Source organism: Galeopterus variegatus, unplaced genomic scaffold (genome assembly GCF_000696425.1).
Source record: "Galeopterus variegatus unplaced genomic scaffold, G_variegatus-3.0.2 Scaffold855, whole genome shotgun sequence".
NCBI classification, from domain to species: domain Eukaryota; kingdom Metazoa; phylum Chordata; class Mammalia; order Dermoptera; family Cynocephalidae; genus Galeopterus; species Galeopterus variegatus.
The window spans coordinates 324841-340113 of NW_007726966.1; the positions used below are offsets into that span (position 1 = coordinate 324841).

A 15273-nucleotide genomic window follows, 5' to 3' on the forward strand; every position below is an offset into this window, starting at 1 on the left:
CAATATTGGTTCATATACATTTCATCCTGACAAATGTGTATAATAATGTCAGATGTTAACAATAGAGGAAGCTGCGGGGGAGGGGGGCAGTGTTGCAGGAACTCTCTGTACTATCTTTGTACCTTTTCTATAAATCCAAAACTTCTCTAAAATAAAATGTTTATTTTTTTAAAATGCATGTACAACAAACCTCGGTACCCACTTTCTAAAGCTACTGCCAGCACAGAGATACACAACACAGACGTGAGGATGGAGGCCTGCAGGGAGCAGGGGTGGGGATACTGACGTGGACCCCGGGACAGTGGTGTGGATGAGTGTCAGCCCTCAGCTTCATGGTCCCCAAAACCAACCCAACAGAAAAGCCAGTGGCCCCAGGCACTCCCTACCCGGCCATCTGTGAGCCCTGATGGTGGGACATCGCACAGCCCCACCCCTGCAGGTGTGCCCTTCTCTAGCCAGTTCCAGGCTGGCTGTGCCTGGGGAGGGCAGGCAGGGCAACTGAGACACGGGCTCCACAGGCACCAGAAAGGCTTTGGTAGGGGAGGCTAGCGGGTGGGCTGGGTCCTGCCTGGAAGATATGAGACTGATCACATGTGCGTGTGTTTCAGGTTGGGGGCTGTGCTCCGTGTGACACATGTCCACAAGCTACTGCCCCTCCTCAGGGGCAGAGAGCAGAGCACATGCAAAAGGGCAGAACATGTGAACTTTAACACGGATGCCATGGTTCTGATTAAGATGGGTCTTGTCCAGTCTGGTGGCTGAGTCCCCGACTGGTCCCTGAGATAAGGAAGGCAGGGGCCCAGACATGAGAAATGGCCAGAATGATAAGACAAGGGCCCTAAACCACGAGGTCCTGATAACCCCAGAGGTACTGACTCCCACAGGGACCTGCTCTCACCCCTATAATCCATTCTCCAGACTGCAGCCAGTTTGTGTTAAGTGCAAAGCTGACCCTGTCACCAATCCCCAATGCTCAGTGGCTCTTGTTGCACTGAGGATGGTATTAGAGGGCCACCTGAGACCTGCCATGATGGCCTGTCTGACCTCGTGCAAAGCTGACCCTGTCACCAATCCCCAATGCTCAGTGGCTCTTGTTGCACTGAGGATGGGATTAGAGGCCCACCTGAGACCTGCCATGATGGCCTGTCTGACCTTGTCCCAACTTTCTCTCCACCCTCAAATCCACACTCACCTGTCATCAAGCCCTTCTGGGCACATCGGTCTTCCCCCATCAGAAGCTCAGCTCATGCTGCCTCTTTGCCTGCACGCCCCTCCCCTTCAGTCTGCCACCCAACTCTGCCTACCCTTCCACGTCAGCAGACAGGTGCCTCTTCGTGAGCTGCCATGAAGCCATCTGCCTGTCCCCCTTAGCCATTGACCACCTATTAACAGCTCCAACTCTCTCGTTACTCCTCTGCGAGTCAATACAACTTAGCAGTCGCCAGCCAATTCCACTGTCTTTATAGTCATTGCCCCCTTGTATTTTACAAATGCCTGCATCAGCATTTCCTGCCACAGCATTTCCTCCACTAGGACATGTTCCCAGGCCACCACTGGCAAAATATTTAGCAATTGTTCTGCCACTTTGTGTTAGGGACTATCTGTGCACCAACTACTAACAAGCTCCAATAACAACTAAGAAACCAAATGACATTTATGGCAAAGACTCTGGGTAGCAAAGGCACAAGTAAGATTCCCTGGTCTGCCGTCCTCCTTGTGTATCATCACATACCATGGCTGAGAGGCAGTAGATGCCACCTGGGACTCCAGGGGGACAGGACAACCAGAAGCTCCATGTCCGGACCACTCCTGGACTAAGCACTATGTGCCTCTTCCCTTGGCTGATTCTGATTTGTATCCTTTTGCTATAACTAAATTGTAACAAAAAGTATGGCACTTTTTCCAAGTTCTGTGAGTCATTCTAGTGAACTGTTGTACCCGAGGGTGGTTATGGGCACCTCCAACCATGTAGCCAGCTGGTCTGAAATGAGGGTGGCCCTGAGAATGCCCAAACTTGTTGCTGGTGTCAGAAGTGAGAGCAGTCTTGTGGAGACTGTTTCCTCAGACTGTATAATAGGCTGAGCTCCCCACAGTTGGTGTCAGAAGAGGGATTTGCTAGACCAACACTGACTGACTGAAAGATATTGTTTGGGAAGAGAAAAGATGGAAGGACAGGTAATGAGGAATCTTTGATTCCTTGTGGCTAAGGGGGCACCTGTGGTATGAGATGGCAGCTGCACAGCAATGAGTTGCTGAGGTACATGTTACATGTTACTGTGGGATTTATACATGGTGGCTCCAGCTCCTGTGGCACTGGCTCAGTGGAGTATAAGGAAATGAAAAGTAACAAGAAAATGTAAAATATGTAATCCTTTGGTTATTGTTATCTGCAATAGCTAAAATGTAAGTAAGATAGTGTTGGAGCAGATCCTAATGCCAGGCCAAGATTCTGGTCAGTCTGGACTAGTCTCACTCCTACCAAAGGAATGTGTTGCAGTAGATTCTGGTTCTGAACCAGGACAGACTCCGGACAGCCCCAGGTGCGCTAGTGGCCTCTGAGCCTCCTCCCAAGGGAAAATTATGCTGAGAGCACAGGCAGTGAAAGCTTCAAGAGAGAGTGCATAAAACAAAGGGAGAGACAGGCGAGTAGGATGGAAACCCTTAAACAGATACTTTTTAAATGGGATGGATAAAGTAGGCATGGTGGGGTCAGAACAAAGGTCTTGATGCAGTTCTCGGAAGCTGGGCTGACTGATGCAAGCCCCTGCTGGTCTCCAGCACTGAAAGGCCCTAAACGAATCTGCCTTATCCATCTAGTCTGAAGGAACTTGAAAAGCCAGACGGCCTCGATGACAATGAGAAATCTGCTCTCGAGTTGCCTGAGGCAACAGCCTCCAATTGAACCAAGAGCAGGCCTGAGAGAAGGTCTAGGTCCCTGGCCCAGCCCCAGCTGGGGACCCAAAGCCATACACACAGGAGAGTTAGAATGTCCGGGGATGGGGAAGAGATTCCTCTGGGACTCCTTCTCCAGTAAAGTCTTCTGTTGGTAAAGTCCTAACGGGGCTATGGTTAGACTGGGAGGGTTCAGAAACGGGATGGTAACATTAGATGAAAACTGGAGTGTTTGAATGAACTCTGTGTGAAGTGGTCGCCTTTCCTTTACCTGAGTGTATGACTGGGGACGGATGTTGCATCTCAGTGGGGAACGCTTCTCCCACCTAGCATGGTGAAACAGAAGACACGTAAGTCTGCCCTTCAGGCAATATTGATTGATTGAAGACCAGCATCTTAGATTTAGGTCAGTGTGCTTAGATTTTGGAGGGCACATACTCCACACCCAGGAATACTGCTAGCTCCTATCCATAAAATGACTCAAAAGAAGCCCTGGAGTTCTTTCACAGACTGGGGTTTATGGCAAAAGCCTGTTACTGCCACCCAGGGGTGACCACTTGGATTAGGGATCAGAATTTTCCATTTGAGAGTCAATTAGTAGATTTTGATTGAGACCACCCTTATGACTGAAGGCCATAAAATAATCTTGAAATCTGAAATACACGTAACATTTTGGGCGATGTTGGATAAACATTCTAATGGGGAGGGCCCGGAAGAGCTCCATAAGAAAACGGAAACAGTTTGTGCAGGAATATGCCACCAAGGAAATGCAAAGAGGTACCTAGGACATGTTGATGCCCATCAGAAGAATCCCCTTCCAGGATCAGAAAGTCATTGGAATCAGCAAGTACAGACATCGGTGTGCTCACTTGCGGTGGCCGCCTGGGCCCATGAAATGAGTGGACATTGGGGACTGCAGCAATGCAGAGCTGGGCTGGATCTAACTGTGCTCCTCTTGCACTCTGAGGCACAGTTCAACCAGAACTGTTCCGTCTGCCAGCAAGAGAAACAGAGACTGCAGATGGCTATGGGGTAGATTCCCCAAGGGGGAAGGCCCTGAATATTGCCGGCAAGATGGACTAAATATGGAAATCCCAGGAGGAGACGCTGACTCTAAACTGAGATTTGCCTACCCGGCAAAAGATGCAAATGTTCAGCATGCTGTAAAAGTATGGGAACAGGAGATGCTGCACCAATATAGACTGCCAGGTCACATTTCTCCACACCAGGGAACACACTTTACAGCCCCGCAATGTCCAACAACGGGCAGAGAGCATCCTGAGAGTAATGGTTGGGTGGAGAATCAGAATGGACAATTGAAACATTGGTTTTCTAAGAGGGGGTGGAGTGGGGAAGAGGAGAGATGGAGGCCTGGAGAGCTGGCCTGCACACCTGCACGAGTGTGTGCTCACACTCAGCATGAGGAGGACCCAGGGAGGCCTGGCCCTCCACCACACTAAATAGATTCCTCTGCCTTTTCTAGGTGAACTGGGGAGGAAGATGGGTCTGCTGGTTTGACTATACTTTTTCCTTTTTTCCCATATCACCTCAGCTTTCTCTTTTCCTGTCCGATGCAGTGGTCCCAGGGCAGGGCTGTGACTGTAGGCGCTGGAGGCAGGAGTGATTCCTAAGCAAGAAGCTGCAATCATACCTCTAACCCTTGGGTCAAACTCCTAAGGGCCTGATAGGATGTATGGTGACTTCACCCCGTCTGGCAAAACCAGGGCTGACAGTGAACGTAGCTATATTCCCTAGTGGCTGAAACAGCCCCCTAGCTCTGCACTTATGTGACCCCACCCTATCTGAATAGGAGTGGACTGAGGGGGAGGCACTTGCTAGAATAGAATTGTTACCTGTGATCTAGACCAGCACAGTGGCTGGGCCCAGTGTCCCTTCCAAAGGTAGAAAGTTGGGGGTATAAATGAAGAGAACAAGAAACAGTAGCTGATGGTAAAGGAATGAAAAAATGGGTTGTGATGGAGATCCAGTTCACACGGGTCCAATATCACAGCAACACCTTACGAGAGGCCTGGACAATGTCTCATTGCTCAGCCATGCCAGACGCCTGAATGGGTGAAGCCAAAACCACGTCTGCTTTGGGCACCTGACAAGGTCGAATGGAAGCCTGCAACCCTAAGCAGCCTCACCCTGGAAGACGTCTGGTCATACACCACGATGGTGGACGGACTCATTGCCAGTGACCACGTGGGACTCTAGTCTTTTTTTCGGGTTACGTCTACCATACTGCAATGTGGCATCACACTGGCATTGTTGGTGAGGTTGTGACTCTGACGCTGATGACCAAGGGTATTGGAAAACTGAGTTACAGCCTTCAGGATGTGATACCCATGCGAAACGACCAGTCTGCGAAAGAACTGGATTTAGCTCATCATCAGCTAATGTCGATGCTAAATAGTTCTGCACGACTTTATCATAAGGTACAAATAGAGGATCAAGGGAGGAAACAAATCACACTAAATGTAGATGTTCAGACAAATATGACCATTGTGCTGTAGGAAAACCAGAGGCCAGGGGGTGGCCTGCAAAGTGAGCTCTTGCCCCCAGAATGTCCTACCTGACAGCAGTGTCTTTTGTTTCCTGGAGGATTTGGGACAAGCTCTATTAGTTCCAACCTCTGGTAGGGACCAGGGACTAAAGGTCGGCCACGCTGGCATCCTGTCACTCATCCATACTGAGGGTGGCATGTGTACCAGAGGACACAGCAGCTCTGTGTTTGGAGCCTCCTGGACTCTGCCCTATGCCTCAGAGCCCTCAGGTGATTTCATTACAATAAAACTGTAATTGTACGGACAGCGCTTTCCTGAGTCATTGAAGTGAATTAACAAACTTGAAGGTGGTCAGATGTCCCCAGATTTGTAGCCAGCTGGCTGGATGTGAGGATGGGGGATCCCTGAGTTTGTGTGTTGGCATCTGAAGTGAGGGTGCTCTTGTAGGGACCGTTTCCTTAATCTGTAGTTTGCCAAACTTGCAAGCATGGAATTCTAGAACCTCTGAACAGTAGACACTCTAAGGTCAGAAGAAAATCGTTCTCCGAGAGTCTAAAGGTGTGCAGGGCACCAAGCCAGATGATTTATACATGCTGCTCCTTTTACCAGCTCGGCAGCTGTGCACCAGAAGAACTGCTGGTGTCCCCATTCACAGGTGATGCAAGGGAAGCCCAGGTCAGGGACACACAGGGAGTAGCCCAGGAGCAGAGGGAAGAATCGGGACCATGCAGGAGCAGGACAGCTTCTGGCAGCACGTGCCATCCCCACCAGTGTCCCTAACCCACCCATCCACAGCCTGCTGGTCCCTGCCTGGTAGATGACCATGTACAACAAAGTGGCCAGCTCTGGGTTCTCTGAAAATCAGGGAAAGAGAAGGAACATGGACAGTTGGGACAGTGACAATGACGAGGAAGTCCTGGCTTCTGCTGTACACCTTTGGGGACAGGGCCAGTGAGGAGCAGGGAAGGGACAAAGGCCAGGAGACAGCGGGCCCCACCACAGGCTTGCGGCAATGGGCTTCAGTGGGTTCACACCTGTTTTGCAAAAGTTTTAACTACCACCTCTTAAAATGGGGAAATCTTACATCAAAATGTAGTTTGGGAGCTTGTCCTGAAGAACAAGAACACCGGCCATACCAGGGCCCGTGCTCCCAGAAGGTGCGGTTGCTGGAGCCGACGTCGCCGCCGCCTCTGCACAAGGTCACACTCCGCAGCAGGCCAGGACACCCTGACCTGCTTCTCTACTTTGACTGCCACTCACAGGAAGAAACATACTTTCTATCACAAGCCAGAGTGGCCATGCCCACGTGCACGTGCACACACCAGACACACACACTGGTGCTAGGTGACACAAGTCTCTGCACCAGGTGTGAAGCACTCGCACAGTCTTCTCTCTCCTACTTCATTTTTAAATGCTCGCTGCCACCCACCACATTTAATTCAAGACCAGAGAGTGACAGACTGCTTGCAGGAAGAAATGCACTGGCTCAGAGGACGCCCAGGGCAGAGGCAAACGTGCATGCATGGGTCCTCAGACCTGCGTCTGACACCCGCTCTGACGCTCACTGTGACCTGTGAACACGTCCCTTCCTGTCTCAGGGCCTTGGGCTCCCTATTTCTCATAGCCTCTTCCTTTGCCCCAGCCTCGGGGTGCCAGAAACCTACACTGAATTCTGGAAAAGCCGAACTCCCGCATCCTTCTGGTTCCTGCGCGAGTCCACTGCTGACCTGAGTCCTCAGGCCCCAGCAGCAGGGTCCAGTCCTGGAGTCTGGATGACATCCAAAGCGACAAACCAGAGGCTGAGGTCTACATTTGGGAAGGAGGAGGAGGGAAGAGGGGAGAAGACAGGCAGAGGAGCAGAGGTAGAAAAAGGGGACCACAGGATCGCGGAGCTGCTACACTGCACATCCCTTGCTCCCAAGGTGAGCTCCCTAATTATTTGAGTGAGACACCTAGAAAGGTCTTGATCAGCAATCCGACACACTGGCCAGGCTGGGGAACCCTGTGACATTCACACACCCTCATCCAAATTCAAACATGGTACAGAAGTAAGGGGACCGAGAGGCGTTTTACTTTTTTACTTTATAACCCATTTGTACGATTTGAATTTTTTTTTACAGTGTACATGTACTACGTTTATAATTAAACAAAAAACTTAAAAATGATTTTTTTTTAAAAGTAAAGAATTAGTCACAGTGGAACATGAAATGGAATGTCAACTCTGGGGACGGGGTCAAGTTGAGACTAGAAGCCGCAATGTGTCACTGTGTTTCCAGTCTGCAGGTCATCGTCCAGCCTCTGGTCCTTCACCTACAGGCCACCTGCAGTGACCGTGACCTGCGCTCGAGCTTCACCTCAGTGCCTGTGTGAGAACATACCTCCTGCTGCCAAGCTCCCTCCCGTGGGGCATAGGAGAGGCCCAGACACCCAAGAGGAATCAAGTCAGCAAAATTAAGTTAATTTACAAAGTTATAGTAAAAACCACCCCAATAATTGCCCAGCCCCACCCATGCAGTGCTGGGCGACCACACAAGGAGGTGCGCTTGTCGGGGAGCAGGGCAGGCCTGCAGGGCAGGCGGGGGCCTCACAGGGCAAAGGTGGTGAAGAAGATGTGCATCTTGGCCAGGAAGGTGGTGACAGAGCCCTGCCGCCAGAGCTTCATCTCCACGTCCAGGGCGAAGTCCCGTGGCTCCAGCACCGCCCGCTGCAGGTAGACGATGCCCGTGTAGGCGTTGAGCCGGCGCGTGCCGAAGTAGCCCTCCTCATTGCCCTTGACGATGGTCAGGGCGATGGTGTCGCCTGCGAAGGCCGGCGCGGGGCCGATGCGGAAGATGTGCGCCGGCACCAGGAGGCCGGTCTGGAAGTTGAGCTGGTAGTGCGTGATGCGCGCCGGCGAGTTCTGGCACTCCACGAAGTCATGGCACGTGGTGCGCTCACATTTCCTGTGGGGGACAGGCACTAGGTCAGCAGGCCAGGCTCGCTCCCACCCATCCCGGGCAGGGCCCAAGGGCCAGCTCTACCCTTGGTGGCCTGGCAGCCTCAGGTATGCCATCTTACATGTCTGGGCCTCAGTTTCCTCATCTGTGAGATGGGTTAATAACAGCCTCATGGTTTTATTGGGAGGATAGGCAGCGCTCAGCACAGTGCCTGCTGGGTCTGTCAGCAGCTCTCATTCACCCACGCCTCCCTTCCTCCCAGTACACCCAGGGTCCCACCCACTTGCAGCCACAGCTTGTGTGGACTCCTCCTAAGGTCCCTACGGCAGTGCTGGACTGTGTGGCCAGTGGCAGACATGACAATCTATCACTTCCAAGACCAAGTTAGGTTAGAGGACTGTTGCTTGCTCTCCTGATAACATATGCTGGGGCATGTCATGTCACAAGCAGCCCCATGGAGAGGCCCAGGTGGGGAGGAGCTGAGGCCCCTGCCCAGAGCCACGTGAGTGGGTGGCAAGTGCTGCAGCCAGTCGAGCCGTCAGATGAGGCAGCCTCGCCAACAGCCTGAACGCAGCCTCAGGAGACCCTGAGCGAGAACCCCCAGCTAAGCTGCTCCTAGGCTCCTGACCCACAGAAACTGCATGAGATTATAAATGTGTGTTGTATTGAGGTACTAAATGTTGGGATAATTCATTACATGACAATGGACAACTAGTATGTTTTGTTTTGCATGAGAGAGAGGCAGAGACGTGAGATTTTCTGGGTGTTGTCTTCTCTTCGTTCTCTATACTCTGAGCTTTCTGCAAGGCATTTATTTGCTTTTGGTCAAGAAGAGCACAGACCCAGCAGTCAGGGGCTGTGAAGAGCAGGAGGTGGTCAAGGCAGGGGTCACCGTCACTTAGCCTCTCCCCTGGGCAGCATGGGTCCATGGCTGGGTGGGGGGGGCTGGCACTTACGTTTTGGAGACTCGGACATAGTTTGGAGGACACTCGAAGCGCAGGCAACGGAAGCTACCCTGGATGTTATGGCAGGTCTCGGCCTCGGAGCAGTTGTGGGTGCCCAGTGCACACTCGTCCAGGTCTGGGGGAGGGGAGGAGGAGTGATGGGAGGAGTGCCCAGCCTGAGCCACCCCAGCCCACACTGCAGGCCTGGGCCTCAGAGCAGCTCTCCTGACTGTGAGGATACAGCTCACATGCCACCCTGCACCACATGCCACATCTCGCCTGCTCTGCACCCAGAAGCTGGGGCCTTGCTTTTAAATGTAAATCACGTTATGTCTTGTCCTCTGATAACTTCTCATGCTCCCGGAATAAAAAACCTAAGTCCCTCCCGTGGATGCCAATCCCTACGAAGCAGGGCTTCTCTGAGCCCCACCCCTTTCCTCACAGGCTACAGTCCTGCGGGACACCTCTGGGCTGCCACAACAGCCTGACCCTTACCCTATGCCACCCAGAGCCTTTGCACATGCTGTTGCTGCAGCTGAACACTTCCCTACATCTTCCCATGGCTGGCTTCTCATCTTTTAGATCTCAGATCTGGGGTCACCTCCTCCAGGATGGCCTCCCTGACTACCCTCAGTGGTCCCTGTCCCCCGCTGCCCTCCATCCCACCTCACTTATCATCCTTACACTGCTTGTCAGGTCCAGAACACAGCTAGGCTGTTTTGCACAGCTGTTCCATCTCCACCCTCCCCTCCTCAACCTTGGCTCTAGGAGGGCAGGAGTATTTGTCTTTCACCTTCTGTGGGGTCCCTGGCACCCAGCACAGTACCTGCACAGAGGAGGTGCTCAGCACGCACCTCTGGACAGAAGTGCAAGACCCATCAATGGTGCAGATGCTGAAACGCACAGCTACAAACGCCCCCACTGCAGAGATGTACTCGTACTTCCTGCACACACTCACAGGAACAGACACGCATGTGCCTGCTCCAACAGGCACATGGGCCAGGCACGCACATGCTCAAGCACAGTCACACAAGTGAATAGAAACACACACACACACAGAGGGCCCATTCAGGACATGGAAACACACAAGCACTCGCAGGCAGACAGATGTATGGATAGTTACCTGCATGTGTGTGTGTGTGTGTGTGTGTGTGTGTATGTGTATGTGTGTAATCTACAAGTAACAGGGAAGACAAAAGATCAAGTTAATGTGTCCTAGAGACTCTTTCTTCAAGGATCAGCCTCTCAGCTTAGAGAGGACAGTCTCAGAAGGCCCCAGGGGCTATTCCCTGAGCTGAGGGAGCGGGGGGTGGAGGGGGGGGAGTTCCAGAGCAGCCCTGGAGGGCTTTCACTTTTGTTCTCTAATCCTCCACACTGATGCCATTTAGGGATTTCTCCTCATTAAATCCTCACACCAGCCCTGTACGGTGAAGGTCACCAGCCTTGGGCAGAGGGGACTGAGGCTCACAGAGGGGCACAACCTTGCTCAAGGCCACACTGGTCAGCGAGACAGCAAGCCAGGTCTGCCTGATGATACCAAGTTGTCTCCTAACAACTCAGTAGTAATAATAACAGCCAGCCTGCACCAAGTTTACTGCCTGGCATCCCTGAATGTTCGAGGCTCTCTGCACTCAAAACAACCCCACGAGGCAGGTACCAGTATCCCTGGAACCCACAGATGTGCCCAGGGTCACACAGCTGCAGCGGGGCAGGCCCAGGGCTCAACTGTCAGCTCACCCCGTTCTCTGGGCTGTTGGCCACTGGGCACTCCGTCAGGGGGTCAGCTCACATTTGCTCAACTCTCCAGGCCCCACTTCCCCCTCTGTAAAATGGGTCACGACCCCAATTTCCCAGGGTGGCACAAAGACGAGTGGTAGAAAGCATGGCAAGAGGCCACAGCAGGGTGGGGCCCAAGCTGGGCATGGTCATTGTCCTGCTGACTATTCACTAATTGAATCCGCATGAAGAGAGAACCTCCTGTTCCTCAGCCTATGCCATGGGCAGCCTGCTCTGGTGACCCTGGAGCTGGCCGTGGGTGGGCTAGGAAGGAGGTGGGAGCTTGCTTCTTGCTGCTTCTGCCCTGGCTGGTACCTGTGGAGGTACTCAGAGCAGTGGGAAGGGCCATGAGGGGCCAGTAGCTACAGCCAGGCCTCACCAAGCTCACAGGAAGCTGTTACAGGACTTCTCTACAACCCAGGGTTCCACCCATTGGTGCTGCCAGGCTCCAGGTGAGTAGGCGCCCTCAACCCTGCACCTCTCATGGAGAGCTCAGGCTAATGTGGGAGGGGGACAAGGCCCTACGTCCAGGGGTGTCATCTCAGCCTCATCAGAGATGGCCAGGCATCAGCCACGACCAGATGTGTAGAAGTGGGGGACAAAGCAAAAATACAGAAAGAGGAACACTACAGAATGCAGCCCCCGGAAGAGAGGATTCCAGGGGCTTCTGGAGGACCTGAGAAGATGCTCACGACAAGTTAATGGTAAGACTCAGAGTACTGCTAAAGCTACCAGGTCCTTATTGAGTGGCATGTTTATGGGGCTGACACTAAAAAAAAAAAAAAAGTAGGCTCAAGATTATTTTCAGCATGGTCTTAACTAATATTTTAGGTATATATACACACTGCATGTATATGCATATATATATATATTTGCATAAGGTAAGACTGGAAGGCAATACATGCAAAGATTAGCAGTAGCTGTCCCTCCATTCAGTCGCATGGTCAAATGTTCAGCGAGCCCCTGCTGTGTGCTGGGCACTGCTCTAGGTGCTGATAGATGAGGCAGACACAGCCCCACCTCTATGGAGCACATCTGCTAGGAGAGATGGCTGTGTCTGAATTCCTTCACATTTTTCTGTCCTTCTCTTTGCTATTGAGGAGGGGCAGGATGCTAATGCAGATATTAGCCAGCATATTCTTTTCCCCCATGGCCAGCCTCCTGTCCTCCCACTTGAGCTGAGAGACCTTAGTGTTTGGCCCGAGTCAGAACAGGACCAGAGAGGGCAAGGTTGACACCCTCCTAGCTGTGCAGGTTGGTGTCTGCAGACGCCAGGTACGTGAAGTGACCTGGGAAGCGAGCAAGACCAGGCGGACCCGCATCGCCTGCTTTGCCCTCATCCACCCCATAACAACCCAGAAGACTCTTCCAGAAGGAGAAAGCAAGAGCATCAGATGTGCAGGTAGGGGGCTGGCAACACAATGGGGACTGTAGAAAGGGGCCTGTGCCTCGCCAGTTCTCCTGCATCTCGGGGTAGGCTGTGAGGGGGCAGAGGGGCAGCCACCCCAGGAAGAGGCTGCAGAGAGCGAGGGGTGAGGAAGCCTGAGCAGGAGAGAAGCTCCAGGGGTCAGGTGCCCAAAGCAGCCCTCAGCAGCATGTGCCAGGCCCCAGGGAGCCCCCTCTGGTGGCCAGCACACCACACAGAGATGTCTAAGCGTCCCTCAAGACCTAGTGCTTGGCGTGGGCTGGGGCACAGGGTAGGAAGGAGAGACTGTCCTGAACGCAGACAGGTTTTCAACATGCAGTGGTCCAACAGCAAGTGTCACTGCAGTGTCTGACAGAGCTTTCCTGGAAGTGGCCACGCTTGTATTCTGCTACCAGGTAGAACAGGGGCTTGTTGTCACACATGAAATTGCATATATCCTGCCCAGCTGAGCTTACTGCAGGTAAAATCCTTACATTTTAGGGATTCTACACTAATTCTTTTTTTCTTCTTCTTCTTTTAGATTAAAAAGCAGAGGACTTTGCAGCCAGGGAGACCCAGGTGAGCTTCTGTGAGCCCAGCAGGCCTCCCAGTGACTGACATGGTCCTGCTCAGGGCTTTTTGACTTAACTTATTACAATTACTTAGGAATCCTTTTGCACTGGGACTAAGTACACACGTAAGGACTGGAACAAGCATCATGGGCACAATGCACTGTGATCTGCTCCATGCAGTGCCTCTCCACCTGACCTAGCATGCATCCTGTTCCACGCTAATCAAAAAGAAAACACACACATCTGGGTGAGATCTACTAGCTCAATCTCAGGATCCATTTACAGGTAGCAACAACCAGCAGGCACCATGCTGGTCTAACTCCACACCCTTCTGGGTGCTAACTCTAAGCCCTGCTCCCCCAGGAACACGAGGACCTGCCTCTGTGGACCAAGATGACGCTCAAGGCTGGACTAATATGCTGGTCATACCCTGAAGGTTGCAACACAGGGAAGTCCAGGCTCTCAGCTCCACCATCTGGGGAGGACGTGGCCCCTGAAGCCAGGAAGAGAGCAGGCGGTCTGAGCTCTGGGGCGCTGAGTGGGTGGTCCCCTGGGGTGATGCAGGTGCCATTCTTGTGTCCTGCCCCTCCACCTTGCCCTGCTGGCTCTCCAGGCCCAGAATTTGGGGCAGATGGCACTGAACTGAATCATGACTCTCCAGCTCAGAAAGAACACTAAATGTTACAGAACCTGGTCCCATCCAAGGGCATAGTGCCTTCTATTGCAAATTTGCCAGGTGACTGCCCAGCTCCGGCTTGCACACCTCCAGTATCGGGGGCTCCTCCCCCCGTGCATCCCTCTCCAACTCTGCACAGATCTGACCAGGAGAATATCTTTCTACACTGGGCTGGGATAAGCCTCCTTGTGACCCATTTCTTTACCCCTGGGGATCCCACCTACCCTCTGGTCCATGGATCTGCCTGCTCCTTCTGTCCCTGGGTAGAACCGAAGAGACTTGGGGACAATGACTGGACTCCCAAGGCTGCTCTTCTCCAGCATCCTCACTGGACAGGTCTCCTGCCTCCTTAGAACCACCCCACAGTATCCTTGTCCTGCTCCCAGAGCTGAGCCCAAGCCTGGAAGATTCTCAGCTGAACTGAGCAGCAGGAAGACTGTCACCTTCCTCATCCCAGGGACAGACCTCAGTTAATGTGGACACCAGGCTTATGCTTTTGGTGTTGGAGTTCCAAGTGCACAGAAGCCGTGTGCATTTTTCTGTGCCTGCCTGGAATCTGCCCAAGCCCCGGGCAGGAAGGGGCCCCTGCTCACCCTTGCAAGACCTCCCGTTGGCCATCATGGTATAGCCCTGCTCCGGGCATGCACACTGGTAGCTCCCTGGCACGTTGAGACAGCGGAAGATGCAGAGGATACCAGCGCCCTGAGCGCACTCGTCGATGTCTGCCAGAGAAAGGTATGGCCCCTGGTGAACCTGTCCACTCACAGGGCCCAGCCACTGACAGCCCATCCCTGTCACAGCCATCGAGCTTGGGGACCCACTTTACAATGAGGACAAGAGGACTCAGAGTGGAAGATTTACCCAAGGCCACACAGCAAAACAGGACTCCCATTACAGTCCTCGCTCCTTGGGGCTGCTGCATAATTACTGCCATCAGCCGAGGGCCAGTCAGGTGCTGGTTGAGCGACCAGGCATTCTCCCACATGATGTTTAACCTAATCCTTCATCCCGCTGAGGTCAGGACCATTATCCCCATTTTACAGAGGAGGAGCCTCAGGTCTGAGTGGGAATGTGATTTGCCCAAAGTCACACAGCCAGGAATTTCCAGGGCTGGACTCCAACTCAGATCTGATGCTAAAGACTGTGTGTGTCCCCAGCCAGGGAGTGACTCTCTGAGAGCCTGGCACACAGGGAAGGGGTGCCTCTGGAAGGGGGCCCCTGGGCAGAGGAGAAGTACCTGTGCAGGTGTGCCCGTCCTCGGCCAGCTGGTAGCCTTGGCGGCAGTAGCACTGGTAGGAGCCATAGATGTTGGCACACTCCTGGCTGCAGCGCTTGGCTTTACACTCGTTCACATCTGCAGGGACACCAGCAGCAGTCATGGCAGGGTCCTCCAAGCCCAGAGATAAGGTCTGGGCCCCAGCTCACTAGGAGCCTTGCCTTGAGGTATCATTAGTTACAACCTCCCTTTGGGGCCAATGGGGAATGGGAGGCCCAGAAAAGGGCAGGGGCATGCCCGGGCACACAGCCAAGGCAGGCGCCAGGCTGGGGCCTGCTGCCTGGAAAAA

The 15273-nt window shown here is 53.0% G+C and overlaps 1 protein-coding gene across 2 annotated transcripts in view; it reads right to left on the reverse strand.

The window, feature by feature from the left end:
• Positions 1 to 7510: 7510 nt before the first annotated feature.
• FBLN2 (fibulin 2) overlaps positions 7511 to 15273 on the reverse strand; it is a 68026-nt gene continuing 60263 nt past the window's right edge. For both annotated transcript variants that reach the window (XM_008572967.1, XM_008572966.1), the window contains 4 exons: positions 14946 to 15062; positions 14302 to 14430; positions 9292 to 9415; positions 7511 to 8341 (listed from right to left, as the gene is read on the reverse strand). In XM_008572967.1, the coding sequence (XP_008571189.1) occupies positions 7984 to 8341; positions 9292 to 9415; positions 14302 to 14430; positions 14946 to 15062 (728 nt within the window). In that variant the 3' untranslated portion in view covers positions 7511 to 7983. The remainder of the gene's footprint in view (positions 8342 to 9291; positions 9416 to 14301; positions 14431 to 14945; positions 15063 to 15273) is intronic.